The sequence below is a fragment of the Furipterus horrens genome, unplaced genomic scaffold (genome assembly GCF_987537825.1).
Source record: "Furipterus horrens unplaced genomic scaffold, mFurHor1.1.pri manual_scaffold_1, whole genome shotgun sequence".
Classification (NCBI taxonomy): domain Eukaryota; kingdom Metazoa; phylum Chordata; class Mammalia; order Chiroptera; family Furipteridae; genus Furipterus; species Furipterus horrens.
The window spans coordinates 202,442,200-202,460,231 of record NW_028327171.1 but is presented as its reverse complement, the minus strand read 5'-3'; the positions used below and the strand labels follow the sequence as shown (position 1 = coordinate 202,460,231).

The 18,032-nt window shown below is 44.2% G+C and overlaps 1 protein-coding gene and 1 pseudogene across 1 annotated transcript in view; one reads left to right on the top strand and one right to left on the bottom strand.

The window, feature by feature from the left end:
- SMARCAL1 (SNF2 related chromatin remodeling annealing helicase 1) overlaps positions 1-18,032 on the bottom strand; it is a 52,552-nt gene that overhangs the window by 10,264 nt on the left and 24,256 nt on the right. The window contains exons 11-13 of the mRNA XM_090283516.1: positions 12,083-12,223; positions 6,784-7,002; positions 1,192-1,262 (exon numbers count right to left, since the gene is read on the bottom strand). Of these exons, the coding sequence (XP_090139642.1) occupies positions 1,192-1,262; positions 6,784-7,002; positions 12,083-12,223 (431 nt within the window). The remainder of the gene's footprint in view (positions 1-1,191; positions 1,263-6,783; positions 7,003-12,082; positions 12,224-18,032) is intronic.
- On the top strand, positions 7,420-10,530 carry LOC150022628 (tetratricopeptide repeat protein 23-like; annotated as a pseudogene).

Here is an 18,032-nt window from a genome sequence, read left to right as displayed (position 1 = left end):
GAAAAGGGCCGTGCCGGGAGGGTGAGGGAGAGCCGGGGAGCGGGCCAGTATTCGGGGACCTCCGTGGAGAATCTCAGGTTCCCACAACGCTGCATTGAAGGGTGCAGGGGAGAGGCTGGTGAGGCCGGAGAGCTAGTGGCTAGGAAGAAGGTGACGGAGGCTGTGTGTCTCAACACATCCACAGATTTCCGTCCCCACAGCTAACCTGCCACCGCTCAGCCCTCGCCAATTCATTCTCACTGAAACGCAATCACTTGGGCCATTATCCTGCCAGAGGCCCACATGACTGTTAAGCAATAAATGAGGCAAACGGCACGTCATTACACCTGCCTCAGGTTGTTGCCACAGTGATATTTAAACATGAGTGAGTTTTCTTTCTTTAAAAAAGGCAGTCAATTGAGTTTTTTAAAAAGTCAGTGAATAATTTTAAGAATAGAAATTATTACTGCAGATTTAGTTTATAAGGTGGAAGGAGAACTCAGTGTGACTGTGACAATGGCCACTTGCCCGTATCTTTTGAACAAATTCTGAGTCTCCTTAAAAAAAAAGTATTTATTTATTTTTAGAGAGAGGGAAAGGGAGAGAGAAAGAAAGGAATAGAAACATGAACGTGTGGTTGTATCTTGAGCACCCCCAATTGGGGAATTGGCCTGCAACCCAGGCATGTGCCCTGACTGGGAATTGAACCAGTGACCCTTTGATTCGCAGGCCAGTGCTCAATCCACTGAGCCACACCAGCCAGGGCTTAAGATCCTCCTTTTTATGTAGGTGAATAATGACTGAAACTTCATGCCTTTGGAGACCATAGAATCACCACAAGACAGCTTCTTGGTCTTTCCCCAAACCCCTAATATTTTCCTACAGACAAGTGAGCGCAGTTCTCCTAATAAGAGGAAAGCTTTCCTTTAGTGTTGGGGTCACCCCACCCCTCCCATCAATGACAGCAGCATTGGCTCACTTGGGTCAGGACAGGATCTCACAGGGCCCCCAAGCACATCCTGGTGGCACTCCAGATGCGAGCCTCCTTGTGTCCTGTGTGTGGGCGACGAGGCTGTGTGCCCTAAACCTGATACTCAAGGTGGCTGTCCCTGGTGTCGCTGAGCACTTCTTACAGAGCAGTATAAGCGTCCTGGCAGACTAAGGACTAAGACAAAGATGAGAGAGAGAAGCTGACACACGGTGACCACTTACACGACACACGGGGTTTTAGCTTCCGCTGTTCTGCTGAAGTAGACAATGAGGGCTGCTCTCTGCTGTCCTTTCTGTGGAAAGAGAAGCAAAGGGTTTAGAGCCTTCCACCCCGAGGACTTGGAGCTAAGCTAATCGTCGCCACCATGAGCTTTTCGAATCCTTAAAGCTTGAACAGAAATCGCAAACTTTACCACTCACTTTAACCAAGCCACAGGAACCACCTGGGCTCTGGTTTTGTCCTCGGAGACATGACAGGATAGCCCCTCTGTCACTCGCTGAGAACTGTCGTGAGACTCCAAGGTGTCAAGGAACACAAAAGCTCTTTGGAAAGGCATTTCAGGTAGAGCTTCACCATACACGCCAAGCTCACATGACCAAGCAGCCTTGCGAAGCATACCTGTTCACTACAGCCTGGGGACGGCTTACACATGACACATCAGTGCCCATGTTTGCTTCCCTCTTTTCTTCTGCCAAGCTGTGTCCACACCAACGGACAAAGCTCACCTGCATCCAAGCCTTGTTAAATCAATTCCAATGGACCACAACTAGTTTATTCTAATACCATCTCAAAACCACTATTCACGTGTTTCTGGCCTGTCTCCCACACACAGTGAATGACTTCCCAAGAGAAAAAACCATGTTTTCTCTATAGTTTGCATCTAAATAAATCCTAATAAAGAATGCAAACAGAAGAGATGCTCACCATAATACAGGGTAACATTTACTGTCCCTGTGGGCTCCCAGAGATGAAAGACTTACCATCACTGGGAGGGCGGCTGTATCCTTCCACTAGAAAAATGCTGCCTGGACAAAAGAGCTTCTTGCTTTAAACAGTGTCTTTCCTCTAGGTCTCGACGAGGAAAGAGGAAGACACCCAGGAACCACCGGGCTCCGTGAGGGCACTGACAGGGCAGTGGACTCATTTCGCTTCTACACGTGCCGTGGCCATGGGGCCACCATCCCTCCTGTTTTGCGGCAGAGCCCAATTTAACAATTCACACTTCCTGGGAGCTCGTGTTGAAGATGCGACTCCATGGCAGTGTGTCTCAACTTGTTTCTCAGCTACAGGCCCAGTTTACCTCTTAGGAGGCTCCACCCACTCGCAACCTTTCGCCTGTGGCCCATGAGCTCACAAACTTCATGGGTCCATTCGTATGCCCGCAAAGGGTTCCTTGCAGCAGGGTAGGCCCTCTAACCTAATGAAGTCCCTAGCAGGGGGAACAGAGCCAGGCTTCCTTATGATGGCTTCACGCACAGTGTATCTTCAGGCCGCACCCCGGGCATCCTCAGTCTACAGTTGCCCTCCTATGCCCTTCCGCGACGTCATTACTCTGGGCAGGGCTATCCCTCCCACCCACTTTGCTGATCAGAAAGGCAGAGGGCAAGACAAAGAGAAGGAGAAATGGAGAAAGCACTTCTCGAAACTTTCCCTAAGATCTATCATGCAGAGCTGAGGTGGGTGTGAGGAAACACACACCTTTACTGCACACACTTGGGGGGTTGGCACACTGGCTGACCTTTGGGACGGGTTTGTCATTGTGTGCCAAAGCCTCCAAAGCATGCCCAATCCTACGACATACCAACTGACTCCTTAAAATTTATCCTCATGATATACTGATGCACACAAATTCACATGTAAGCTACTTTTTCAGTGTAGTATTAGACTAGTGAACAGTTGGATTAACTTAAATATCCAACTAAAAATGGCTGACAAAATTTTAATAAACAATGTGAGAAAACACTACACTGTGTTTAAATATATTTTAAAAGAACATTTAACATGGAAAAGTGTTCATGATACAATTTTGTAACTTGTTCTGTTCCTCACTTGATGTATGATTATATGATTCCAATTCTGCTTTAAAAATATATATATTGCTTATTACTTATGTAAATTATATATATTTATATATACATGAATATATAAATAATAGATACTTTAAAGCAAAACATACATTTTATTAAAAATCCAAATAATAAATGCTGAAATTAGGTGATATAAAAGATGAGTGAATCTTTTTTATAGTGCAGTAGTAAGATACATTTAACAAATGTTACTTATTATAAATACTTTAATTTTTTAGATTTTATACAATAGACATCTACTAAACTGTTTTTTCTTTTTTTTCAAGATTTATTTTATTTTTAGAGAGAGGGGGAAGGAGAGAGAAAGAGAGGGAGAGAAACATCAATGTGTGGTTGCCTCTAGCGTGCCCCTAACTGGGGGGACCTGTCCCGCAACCCAGGCACGTACCCTGACAGGGAATCAAACCGGCGACCTTTTGGTTTATAGGCCAGCACTCAATCCACTAAGCCACACCAGCCAGGGCCACTGAACTTTTAATGTGGAAGAAATCAATAGTTTCATCTTTTTTTAAAAAACTCCCCAAAACTGGGTAGAGTACTCACCCATTAATGATCTCATTTCTTTTGCCAGCCATGGATGAGGAAATTTTAAATTACCTGTACTTTTTGTTCCTGTCCCCTAGACTTTTATTAAATTAGACCCACTGGGGTTTCCAATTTCTTTTTCTATGTTGGACATTTGAACAGACTGTCAAACAGCAGAAGGGTGAACTGATATTGTCACCAGGAAGTCTGCATGGACTTGTTCCATTTTTCTGCTCCTGGTCTTGCTGATCAAAAAATGGCTTTAGACAAAAGATGATTAGAGCCAGCTTTTCTTAGCCTGTGAGATGAACTGAAAATGAGAAAAGGCTTTAATACTTGCACATTATATTTTATAAATTGGCTGTTTCACCTTGGCTTCTGTGGCTTAAAGCTTTTTTAAAAATGTCTTCCTCCAGATGGGAAGATGTGAGGGAACAGAGAAAAGTCACTTCTTGACAGGTCAGCAGTGCTCTCCTGGAGCTACCATACTGTACAACACTGCAGAGAAGCCTGGGCCTGAAGGGTAACTATGAAAATGGGGTGTTGCGGTGACTTTCTATAGATCCATAGGGCCTTCTTATTTGACTACAACTGTAAAACCATGATTCCCCACTTTCACTCTTTTGGCTCAGGATTTCACAGCTGGCCACAGTTCAGAAGAAATGTCAACAGCCATCTCATCCAACTCCCAGCTGACACTGGTGGCCCCCCTGAGTTGTGAGGGTGCTGCTCCTTCCTGATCGGGTCCGGCTTACAGATGTGCCAAATAGTGGCTTCAGAGTGAGAAAGGTTGGACGGTCCAAACCACAAGCTCAAAACTTGTTTTCTGCTTGGATTTTCCATTACAAAAATGGATTTACGTTACAGAACACAAAGGAGAACCACATTTTCAAGGACTTTGCTTATTATCAGAAAGAATTTAGTATCTGGCTTCAGCATGATGCTGAAGGTAATCTGTATCAACTCAATTTATTTTGGGGACAAACTCTTCATTTTCCTAGGACCTCATGGAACCACAGGACTGGGAAGAGCTCTAGGCTCTTTCTCTGCTGGATTTTTGAAGAATTAACACTGCAATTTAGCCTTCATTTTCATAATCTGCAAAATACCATTAAGACTCTGGGACTGTGGAAGAGCAGAGATGATAATCCCCCTGCAGGTGGGATTCTGAGCAGACTGTTCTCCTGATACATTTTTCCAGCAATAAGCCCATAAGGTAGGCAGGCCATGGCTTCCTTTTTTAGGTAAGAAGACATCAAAATATTCCAAATAATTTAAGGAATTTGCACAGCTACCAGAGTTATAAAACATCCAACATTCCTGATTTCCATGGCTTGGCTTAGTCAATTTCACATTGCTGCCTGTAAACTCAGAAAACCAAACTCCCAGGTTACATCTAAAATCACTGAAAGAGCCACTCACCTAACTTCAGGAACTGTGCAAGCTGGCAGAAAGTTTTTTAAAGAAATGTTTTCAAACCTTGCTGCACTAAGTATAAAATTCCCATACATCTCTTTCATTTTTGTTTTGGCCACATGGCACAACTTACAGTTGCCTCTTGGCCAGTGAATGGGACTTCCTCCTCAATTCAAATGCCCACTAATGGCTTTTTCAGTTGTCTGTTGTGGCTGTTCTCAACCTGGTTCAGGAGGTGGAGACGGTACAGGCAGGTGTTCTCCTGTTCCCTGGGAATCCCACAAAATACTGACAGACTTACTTCCATCACACACACAAGGAACTAAAACATAGCATTTGATAAATATTCAGATCTTTACATCTAAAATCATCACACACCTGAATTTTTCCATTAATATTATATTTGCTGTACTTCTTCACTGGTTTTCTTATCTGGCAGAGTTCACTAGTGGACAAAAGTTAGTATACCTTAAGGTTTAAAAAGTTGTAAGAAAAAACTTAAAATTGAGAAAAAGACTTCCATTCATTGAATTTTTATCTCTAGAAATCAGAAAAGACCGCTGAGACTGATTTTAGCAATAGAACACTGGTTCCACTCGTGGTTCCACTGAAGTACAATTTCAGAGCCACGTCCACATCAACGTTCTGAACTTTGTTTGAAAACTCCATGGTGAAGAGATTATGCCTGCCATTTCCTCCAGGCCACCCAGACTGTACCACATGTAATACAGCACGTATGAACTACAGCCTGACGACTGACCGCGTGTCTCCTCTTCCCTGCCCTCTGTTTCTTAGAAGTCACCAGGTAGTCTGCTCTATCACACAGGAAAATAACATTTTTAAAAAATCATGCATTCTGTCTCTTGTCATTCTTATTTATTTTGTAATCCTCCAGAAGACTGAGATCTCATCTAGATCTAAGTTCCTTTATACAAGATAATATTAAGCCTAGATAATGCTTTATGATAATGTCAAAAAATATCAATGGTTGTTATTTTCTTGGCAATGAAAATTACAAGGCTTTGTCCCAAGAGACCAGAAATGGAGGTGGGGTAGATTATCTGGTGGTACTTAACATAGTAAGACATTAATGACACATATGAAGTAAAAATGCTTTGAAAAGATAAAACCACCATAGTGGAAAGAGCCCTAAAATATAGGGGAAACAGGCTTGCATACAGCCTCAGCTCTGCCACAGAGTAGCCATGAAATCTCAGGCAAATCAGTCTCTATGAGCCTCAGTTTCCCTGCCTGTAAAAATGGGACTCCTGCCAACTTCCTGCCAACCATAAAGGACTGTAATAAGGGGCAAAGAATTAAGAGGGGTTGAAAACTCCACTTTGTTAAATAACTGTCACTTTGTTATTCTGACTACAGCAAATGACATGGGATGGTTAGAGTTAATATGTATATCAAACACAGGTAGAACTAATTTCTAACAACCATTCCTATGCTGAGGCATTCTCAAAATACACTAAGCATAAATTCTAGCTTTCTCTGAGAGATTCAGGATATATATCATCATCCTGCAGTTGCCCTGGGGTTTATTTTATGACCATGCATCAACAGGGATCTACACAAACATAAAACCGCAAATGAATAGATTTTTGAAGTCGACCAGGTAGGCTGAGAAATGAAATGTGCTCACTCTCCTTGCTCAAGGGGCGGGAAGAGATGACGGAAAGGCAAGCTCAGAGAACTCTGTGGAGTTTCCGCGGAGACCCTCCCGGGAAGAAATATCTGTGAACACAACTTCCAAATCCCCGTCTCCAGCCCCCGACTCACAGATTTGTCCTTGGTGGACACTTCCTTGGCCGCGGCATCCAGGGACGCTCTGGTCTTGGCGTTGATCCGGCCGGGGGCCACCACCACCATCTTGCGCTGTTTGGCCGGGAGCTGGGAGAGGACGTCCTCTTTGAGGCGCCGCAGCATGACCGCTTCCTCCAGCAGGAGCTTCAGCTCTCCCAGGTTGGAGGAGCCTGAGTAATCCCACCCCCAGGTTTGCTGTGGAGGGAAACCGAGACACAGCCCGTTAGATCCCCCAGGGCCAGGTGAACAGGGCTGTCGCCGCCAGGTGGGTTGCTCTTCTCACCACTTTCCCTGCCCCAGCTGTGCCGCACGTGAGAAACAGAGAGGAAAAGGGGAAAGTCAGTCAGAATGAGGCGGACAAAAACCGTGCATTGCGGCCTTCTACCATCTGGCACTAACTTGCTGTCAAGAAGCAAATGCAAGATGTCGGCGGTTTGGTGTTCATGACATTAAAAACCAAAAAGACGCTCAGCCTGTACACTAAATACAGAAATAATATTCCCTAGGGCTTATCCTACAGGGTCCACTGTACAAAGCCATGGCTAGTGTCAGGACTGTAATGCATTTATTTGATGAGATTTATAGGAATTTAAAAACCTGTTGTTCCTCAGTATGGATCACACCAACACATCCAAGAGCTACGTAGTAAATGCAATTGCAGTGTTGGCGGTGGTGGGATGGTGGGAGGAGCCCAGGACACAAGTCTTCGCCAGTCGGGCGGAAACCAGAGGTGGGTTTCAAAGGGCTCAGGCAGCCCTTCATGAACCTGGCTCTCTCGTTCGGTAGCTCACGGGAGGCAGTGAGGGAGAATACTTACCTCCTGCCTCGCAGTTAAAAGATGCTACCAGTTAAAATAAAAATCCTATCTTTCACTAACAATCTTCCTGGAAACAGGACTGATTTCTAGAGTCGTAAAAATATCAAGGAGCTAGGGTGTCCGCTTCCTTATATTTTTTAGCTACCCATCTCCTCCCCTGCCTCCCCCTCGCCCCAGACTGTGCACCGCCTCAGGTAAGGGCGAGCCCTGTGCATTTCCCAGGACCCATGGACCTAGTATAATTGTGGAGACATGGTAGGTGTCCTATAAACCTTTCTCTTTGAAAACACAAAGAGAAAGTCAAAGGTAGAGAAATAAAATAATCAAAAACTACGCCTTTAGAAAGAAATCTCTGAAATCAACAGGAAGTTCTCAGCAAACGCCTTCAAGCTATGGGGTCAAAAATGGGCTCAGCATGGGCCACTCTCTCCAGGGGCTCCAGATGCTGGCCACACACACAAAGAGCCACGGTGGCCTACTGGCTGCTTTACGATCATGCTGGGAACAAAACGATATCATAATTAATTTGGATATCATGCTCCTAAGTTCTAATATTATCAGCTCTTAATCTTGCAGGTTAAAACCCAATAAAAAGATTTTAAATTGGATTTTGGAGCAACCACAATCCAACACGCTTTTATTGAAAGGTGGAGGGAAGAACATAAAAGTGAGGAAGGCACTGTCTCCGACCGGTTTATTGGGTGGGTGGCGGACAGCAGGAAGGCGGGAAAGGGTGAATCTGAGGATGGCATGAGAAACTGGGGGGGATGGTGGAGGAAGACTAGGAACACAGGAAGAGACAGTTTGGGGAATAAAGGCAGTGAAGTCCATCTTCAGCCCCTTCCATCACTGGCTAGACATTACCTCATGGGCCCATAGTCAAGGGAGAGAGTATCCTTTTCAGAAAGTGGATTATTTGCAAACAGAACAAAAGTATGAATCACACATGAAGGGTTTTGGGGGACCAGGTACACAATATACAATCTGGACTGACCCACAGGGAAAGTGTATCACAAATTTCATTAAAGAAGTATATTTAATAAAAGAAATGTCCTATCTCAATAACAAGCTAAAAATGGTTTGCAATTAACTTTGCAAAGTACTACAATTTACATCATAAATACCTTGTTTGAATGTAAATGGATATTATTAAGTACTTGAAAAGTTTTATTTTCTTTTAAAAAATCTATTTAAAAATAAGGCAGACAGTCTTATTTACATCATAATCTTGCATAGCAAAGCTCTCCCCTAATAAATGGCATGGGCAATGAGTAAGCTGCAGTCACTTCTCCAAAGTCAGTGTCTTCTATGCAAACAGTGGCTCGGTATATTAGTCATTTGATCACAAAGCAGAAATCCTTAAGGTCTGAATTAATGAGGTTTTAGAGACTAGCTAGTCCTCTGCGGCAGGGAAAAAGGCCAGATTCAAAGTTTACAAAGTCACAGCAGAACAATGGGGGGAAAGGAGACTCAATCTGCACTCAAGAGAGGAGTCAAAGTTTGGTGCTTGAATTCAGAGCCATATGGAACCTCACGGGAACAGAGTTTAGGCGTTTGAGAACTCTGACCTTACTATTGTAAGGGCAAGGAAACTGGTGACTCCCAAACCAGCAGAAAATAATTAGCAGCAAAGGGCAAATGTAATTAGAGGGTCTCTGAGCCAGAGTTAGCAGTATTAGCATATTTGCAAATCAGAAAAGGGGCATTATGGGGCTCAGCACCAATGCTTCTGAGGACAAAGGATATCTGAGATGAAAGGGGGGAGATAGTCCTCACCAAACTCCGGAAATGGGAAAATGTAGCCAGACAGCCCAGCAAACATGATAAGAGAAATTTAAAAGAAGAGCTGGAGACAGACCTATAACCAGATGACCCTGAGTTAATTTTCACCCTCAGTTAATTTAGTTAATTGTAACTCCGGAGTATCTAGCATGGAAAAACTGAGAAGGAGAAGGAGAGGGAGAGGGGAAGGGGGGAGCTTTACTCGTGTTAGGATAAAAACAGCCAGCTCCATCTTTTCGGCGTGCACTTTGATTTGGCTTTTAGGCTGCACCCAGAGCTGCAGATCTGTGAATAACCACTGCCTCGGTTACTGCTCAAGTCCTGTGTCCTGGTGTTTTATTGTGAGTGTTCCTCACACTATACTAATGAGGGATGAATTCACTGCCTTGGCCATAATTACAGAAGTAGGAATTAGAAAGAGAAATTAGTGAATCTTCCCTCTGGTTTTCAGATTATGGACATCCTAGGGACTAGATTAGAGTGAGCTACTCGGGAAGAAGGTGGAAGCCAGCCCCACCCATGCCCCAGCTGCCAGCAATGTCCCCCGACTGGGTCTTTCGCTTCCATTGGGCAAAGCAAACGCAGATCCCGGGGCACCAGCAAACAGACAAGTTGTAGCCCACTGGTGGGTCTGAGACAGGGAAAGCATTAAAGCCAAGAAGGAGGAGAGGGTCCTAGACCATGTGTCTCTTCCCAAAGAGAAAGCAACCCAATCACAGAAAAAAACAGCTCAGCTGATAAAGGGGAAGAAATGAACACCCAGACAAACAAGGGCCTGATTCACTGGGTCATCCTTGCTCAGGTTATGTCTGGGGACAGACATTGGAAATGTACACAGGCACCGGCCAAATTGGCCACGGCTGCCTGACACTGAGGGGCCTCCCAGCTCGGGCTAAGAAATATGCTGGGCGCACCATGAAGACAGTGCTGACCTGGAAGGGAGACATGACCACAGACAAGGACAGAGAGGACGTCCTGGAAGCGCTGGCCATGCTCTACCACACTCTGCAGTGGCCTGGCTGCTACAGAACCATGGCAGGAAGGCCTAGTTCAACCTGTAGAAGGCAGGGAGAAGCACAGTGGAGATGAAAGGATTACGTAAGGGAGGCATTTATGGATTATGAGTCTCATAGAAAGACCTCACAACCGCTTGGGCCAGACCTAGCACCTGCCTGTGTACTCTAAAAAGGCAACTGGCAGCATTAATTACTGCCAAGGGTGACAGAATGTCCGTCTGATCAGTCTGTACAAGACCAGGCCACCAGCACGGGCAGCAGCCCCATTCTCTCTGTGTTTCTCTGCTCACGGAAGTCAGCCCCACACTGCAGGTGAGCATGGTACCGGCCAACGCTTACGCCACGTCCTAGCACAGGGAATCTCTGCAAAATTCACCCGTGTGAAGATGGAGATCACACACACCATGCACGTGACCTGTGATCTACTGGCCGATGAGGAGATCTGGTGATAACAGAGAAAAACAGGCAACTTTCCCTTCTCTCAGCCTCCTCAGCTCCTTTCCTCTGGCTTACCAGAGAGAATGTTTGTAGTGGCTAGAATTTTTATGACCTATACTCATAAGTGAAAAACTGAGGACCAAGATGAAAACAAAGTGACCGATTTATCTTGTGACAGTCGTCCTTTGTCTGGCAAGGCCACCCTTTTGAAATGGATGGCTTCGGAAGAGACACAAAGGAACCTGTGAGGAGAGCAGTGTCCCATGCGCAACTGGCTTGATCAGATTAATGAACAGTAATGGATTCAATGGCCCCACAGGAGGAATTTGGGATTCGTAAATAATGTAATTTAAACTTTTTTTTAAATGCTGATTTTCTCGGCTTATAAAAGTAATCATTTTAGTGTGTATTACCTTCCAGTCATATAAGAGAGGAGGAGAGAAGAAGGAAGAAAGGAAGAAAGGAAGAAAGGAAGGAAGGAAGGAGGGGAGGAATGGAGGGAAAAGTTTGTATCCTATTTTTTTTCACTCTTGTATCTCCCCATGTCACTAAATGCACTTTATTTATTTTTTTTTTTCACTTAAAAAAAAAAAATACTGAGGTTTTAGAAATCGAGATTTTCATTGTCACGGTCTTTGTGTTTATAAGGCTTCCTCTGTCATTTCTGGAGAATGGAGGCTGCACAGATTGTAGCTCCTGAAGTACCTGCTGCCCTGGCTCCATATTTGTAGAAATATTGTGTAGGTCAGAGGCTCCACTCACTGGGATGAGCCAAGCTCACTGAAGACAGCCCACCGAGGCAGCTTGAGATCATGCTCCCCTCTGCACCTGCTCAAAGGCTTCCTCTGCCTTTGCTTTCACCTTCTCAGAGGATTTTCTCATAGTTCTCCCTCTGCCTAGGGTCACGCCTCACCTGCAGCTCACCTCAGCACCATCCTCTCAGCAAGAGCTCTGGTTCTCTGAGCTCCACGCACCTGCGCATTAGCCACTGGTCCCTTTATTGGAAAACACCAACCTGGAATCACTATAAGCATGGAAACTAGGAGGGATTGTTCTCATCTTACCCCAAGGGCACTCCCAGGTCAGAGCAGAGTTAAAATCAGCTCAGCTTCCTGGTCAGTGCTCTTCTGATCATACCATCGTCAGAGACAGGGACAGAAAGGTCAGTGTCAAAATCAGGGTGACAGATGGGTGGGCTGGTGAAGAAAGCAAGAATAGTCACCTGCTTGGCATCACAGTAGCGAAGTCCAAAGGCATGAAACTGAGGGAAGAACGTTGGCTTGACAGCAACGATCTGTGTGTAGAGCTCTGCTGGTCGCGACAGGGCTGGTGTGCCCGACAATAAGATCACGCGCTTGGCGACCTAGGGAACAAACAGCCAGAGATGCTGAGAATACAGAGGAGCACGTGGGAAATATCCCAAATGCCCCAATGAGACAGGTGCCCCAGGGACGGCAAAGCCCCCTGAAAACTAGCACCAACCCCTTTCGGTTCCTGGGCACTCTGATCACTGGCAGTTCTCAGGTTTATCCATCTCAGAACCGAGGTGGATCTAGGTTCCAAAGACTCTAAAGCCCAGCCACACTCTAGAGCTCTGTGGGGCCCCCAGCCTGGGACCTCTAAGTGAAGGCGCTAGGACCAAAGAAAAAGAGCATGCATGTCCTGAGAGCCTCGTGGTGTGACTCTGTGAGTGGCTGGAGGTCACCGTCTAAGCAGCCTTTGCAGCCCCCTCTGCCCATCTCTACATTGGCACTTAGCACATGACACTGAATTCCGTCTTTTCTGTCTCCCTCGCTAGACTGCAAGTCTCTTGACATCAGGGACTCAGCTGGGTTCACCTTCATTTTCTGTAGCACAGTGCCTGGCACACAGTAAGTAACGAATAATGTGCACTGTATGCTGAAAAATGTTCATAAGGAACCTAGTTAGTGTCCTGCAGACCACGGAGTAAACTCAAAGAATCCAGCACCGGAAGAGGAAGTGGAGGCAGGGAAGAGAGCAATAGGCCTGAACTTCCTGTGTGGATTCTGACATGCAAGTGTGAACTTTGGAGCAGGTAATGTCACCTAGGACCAGCCCTACCTCACTCGGAGGACAAAGTGTATAAGCCGCAATCTGATTTTCTTTAGAGGGAAAAACAGGCCATCGCTAACTCAGCTGCACACTGCTTCGAGCCTCAAGATTCCTGACTGAAGCTCATTTTGAAGTTAATATGGACTTCAAAGATGGGATCTAGATCCATTTCCCCTACGCAGCCTGGGTCTGCGGTAGCTCAGCATCGGGCAGAGTGGAAATAAAAATTGGCTGACTCCAATGACACACTTCAGGTTTCTCACAACCCCGACACCTACCTGACCCAAGAGGGTCAGACCCGAACATCCCACCTCTGTGCTAGAACATGTAATCGCAAAAGATTTCTGGCGATGAAATTCATTTCAGCTCTGGGAAGGGACCCTACTGTGGAGCTCGGCTGTCTAGAAATAGCTTGTTAACCACCGTAACCTTGAGTTAATGACAGCAGTATAAAGCAGTATAAGGCAGCTGCATGCAGTAAATCACCTGGGGGAGGAAATTGGGTTTTTTAGCGGATACACTTGCCTCATAAAATAAATAAATAAAGGTGCAACAGAGGGAAGAGAAATGACTCCTTATAAATATACAGTATGTACAATTCTCAAGATGCACTTTTGCCCTCTCAGCAGCCGCCAGTACCGACTTCCATTATGACAGGAGAGCGATGAATTTCTCCAGCTATAATTTTCCCCAGTTCAATTACCCAGGCGCTCTAATTTCCTGCACAGTTTAATGCAGGCTCATCAAAATAACAATGAGCTTCTTGAATGACGCCTGTAGCATAGCTTGCCTTGGCTCAAGACCATTTTAATGAACCAGGGAAAATGAAAAGTCTTATCAATAAGAGAAAATCAGCCCATCATCCCAAACCTATTTCCCAGGTGGTTGCTATTGTTGCCTGGGGATAGAGCCTGGGCGGCGGCGCTGAGATCAGGTGATGGAAATTCACTCCCAGTCCTCTGCCAGACACTTACAGAATAGACTCAATACTGACTTGGTTCTCCCATACACTGCCCAGGCTAGAGGGTGATAGAACCGTTGATAATGGACGCTTGTGGGTGTCGGGAAGTAGAGGCAGCGTTATGGAAAAAGGCCAGCTTTTGAAAAGAAACCAGAACGGAGTCTTATCGGTGATGAAATGACTTAGCCTGCTCCCTGCTCAGCCCCAACATGTTCGTATTGTCACCACTGTCATCCATAATGCCTTTAATCATGCCCAGCTGCACATCATCTGTATGTCAGCCTCCACCTCTGAGAACTTCCACTCTAGGAAAATATAAACGCATAAAATGACATAAATCAACACTGCACTGAATACTTTACTGTTAATTCCTCTAAGGGAAGAAAGCAGCACCCTAGAAATCTATAATGGAACAATGTAAAAAATAATTTCTGTTTGGTCTGAGAGAAATTATGTGATTCACATGGGCAGACACTGTCAGGGGCAGACGGCCTTCAAGGTTGATAGCAGGACAAATTGGAATATATAATTTGCCAAGGAGAATCCAATGAAGTAATTCAAAGTAGATAACCTGCACACAGATTTTAAAATATAAGCCAAGAGAATGTCCTATTGTAGAAGAAGAGCTGAAGCTGTTTTTTAAGTTCATACAAGAAGCAACCTGGGACTTCTTCGTCACTTTCTATAGATACCTCTATTTTTTCCCAACCTGAGCCAATAACTTGCTTTACTGAATTATTCTGATTGGCTATATCATTTCATCAAGACCCCAGACTCGGAAAAAAGTCATGCTCCCCAAAGCTTAGTTCCATTCTTATTGCCAATATCATTCCTAATGGCACTCCCAGTAAAGCTTATGCTACAGGCAAAATCTCCTATGATCTAAAAATAGAACATGAGAAGACCGGTGACACCAAAGAGGTCAGGCCCATACCACCCAAATGTCCCAATGTTCATTAGTCCTGATGTGGCAGGGACATCGAGCTCTGTTTTAGTTCAGAAGCCATCATAGAATCTTCGGAAATAAGGATAGTGACAAGCATAGTTTAGGTACAAGTGACCAAAAGTACACAGATCAAAAGCAGGATCATGACCACTCCCCAGGAAGTAACAAAAGAGTCAACATCTGCCATTAAATTTAAAGCCCGAGCACTAGAGGGAAAACTCAATGTTTAGGAGAAATCCAGGGACTGCAGTCTGGGTAGAAGATTGAGGTTCTGTTCTTCACTGCTCCTGATAATTTCAGCTCCCATGACAAACAAGACCTAATCAAGACAAATGGTATAATTCTGACCATTGTTGACCAGAGACCACCCCAAAGATCAGCAGAGAGCCACCTACCACTCAGTGATACCTGATGAATGGCCTTTCTGAGTCTCCGGTTAGGTCGGCATATTTCACATAAAAAATGGTACCTTGTAGGTGCTCACAACCGTAAGCCTACTTTTGCCACACCCTATAGTTACAGCTGATTAAAGTTATGCGATTTTGAACCAAGACACACAAAACACTGGTGTATAGTATTACTAATGTAGCACACATAACGTAGGTTGTTTTTTTTTCCCTTGGACAAAACAGTCTATTTTAACTTAAGTATTAGTCCCGTGATTTCATTTTAAGACTGATTCTGTGATGAAATTGAGAAAATTTATCAGGACAGTCGGACCACAGGGACTCCTTCTGTAGTCTGGACACCCTGGGGCAGAGCGCCATGTCTTCTAGATGCAGAGGAACTGTGTTTTCTACCCTCCACTTGCACATCATATGAAAAGATGGTCACTGCTGTACTGTATGCAACAGCCAAAGCCTGGTTACAAATCCATCGAAAGGGAACAGATAAAACACATCGTGACAGATTTATTCAAGAGCATATTCTCTATTATATTTGTAAGAATGAGGTCAAGTCACCTGGAATGAGGGGGAATGATTCCCAAGACACACTATTAAGAGAAAAAACAGCAGGTGCAAAACCGTGGTTGTAGAACACTCTAAGAAGGGAGAAAGGAAACACACGTGTGTGCTTATGTGAACACGGGTTAATTTTTAGAGGTAAACCTGAAAATGTGGTAAGTATGGCTGCCTTTGGGGAAGAAGATCAAGGCACTGGAGATCCAGAGGTGGGAGGAGTAATTTTTACTTTATACCCTTTTGTATTATTTGTTTATGTCATCTATTTAAACTACTTTAATGAAAAAAGAAAAAGAAAAAGCGCATACATTTTAGACCACTATTCTCATCTCATCTAGCCACGCACACAAAAAGAGAAACAGTTGTTTATTAGGAAATAATGGTGGGATTCTGGGGGCCTTTTTCCCTCTAAAGAAATAATTAAATATTGTTAATAATGTTATAATATTGTTGTAACAATAAAAAGCACTATAAGGAAAACACAGCTAAAGAAAACCCAAGCACACCTCACTGCTCCGAAGGGAACACACTGCTGACCTTTGGAGCTGGAGGCAGTGGGGAAAGGGACCCGGTGTCCGGCTGAGTGGGAGGGGAGGCGAGACTGGCCAGACTGGAATTCACAGGCGTCCACCAGAAGGTAAAATTATGACCTAGCAATTCTGAGCACAGAAATTTGTCTTAAAAGGACAAAGTAAGAAAGCTACGAATATACAGATGATATTGATTTGCAGAATTATTTATAACAGCAAAACAATGTCTGACACTAAGGGTTAAATTATGAAATCTGTGCACGTAACAGACACTCAACAGCCATTAAAAATGATAGTCTTGCCCTAGACTGACATATTAGAAAAATAACCAAACCGTTAACAGCGGTTTTCACTGCTGGAGGGATGAAAGATGATTATATAAGTGTTTTTTATCATTTTCTATCTCGCCTGCCACATTTATATATAAAAAGAGAACCTTGCTTACTAGTCTAGGCAAATAGTGCTATGGAAAAAGAGGTGCCACAGTTCCCAGGGGACAATGACACCGGTTTCTTAGTCTAAGCAACATGTCTTCTATAACATCATTTATGAAATCCACATTTTCTGGACTTGACCTTGCCCGGCTATCTCACAGACGATAACAACTAATTATCTCTTCATGCGCATTTGCTGAAAAACCTTGAAATATTAAAAATCTTGAACTATATTATCAGAATATAGTTCTAAGAGATGCATGAGTTAGAGAAACAATCAAGTGATATTAAATTAGGTTCTCATATGGCTTTTCTTTTAATTACATAAGTTTTAGGTGCACAAGTTTTTTTTTTTGTTTTTTTTTAAAGATTTTATTTATTTATTTTTAGAGAGAGGAGAAGGGAGGAAGAGAGGGAGAGAAACATCAATGTGTGCTTGCCTCTTACGCACCCCAACTGGGGACATATCCTGCAACCCAGGCATGTGACCTGACTGGGAATCAAACCAGCGACCCTTTGATTCACAGGCTGGTGCTCAATCCACTGAGCCACACTAGCCAGGGCTGTACAACTTTATTATCTGACATCTGTACACACTACAAAGTGATCATCCCCAAAAGTCTAGTTGCTGCCCATCACCATACAATTGACTCCCTTTACCCCTATTTGGATTTTTGAAGACATATTTTACTTCTTCCTAACTCTCTTCTTGTTCCAAAAATATTAAGATTCTTTTCCTTAGCGTATCTAGATCAGTGGTTCTCAGCAGAGATGGGAAGAAGTGACTAGCCCCCCAGGAGATATCTGGAGACAGTTTTGGTTGTCACACGTAAATGTAGAGGCACAACTGGCATTTAGTAGTAGAGGCCAGGGATGCTGCTCAGCATCCTACAATGCACAGGACAGCGCCCACAGCAAGAGGTTATCCAGCCCCCCAAAATCAATAGTGCCCAGGTTGAGAAATTCCAATCTAAACGAAAATACAGCAGAGGTGAAAGGTTTCGTTAACAGAGAGTAACACAAAATGCCTCACCCCCATGTCCACTCAATCCTGACAACAGTCCAGCATCAGGAGAAGTCAACGTTATAGGAGTGGCGTCAAGACACCTTCATCAACAGCAGACTGTATTCACGACTCCTATTTTATTATTAATTCACCCAAGTTCTACAGCAAATGCAGAGTGGTATAATAAGGGTTAAAAGATTTGTTTTAAATATGTCACTTTGAAATATGCCCACAATATTAAAGATGTAAATGCTGCTTTA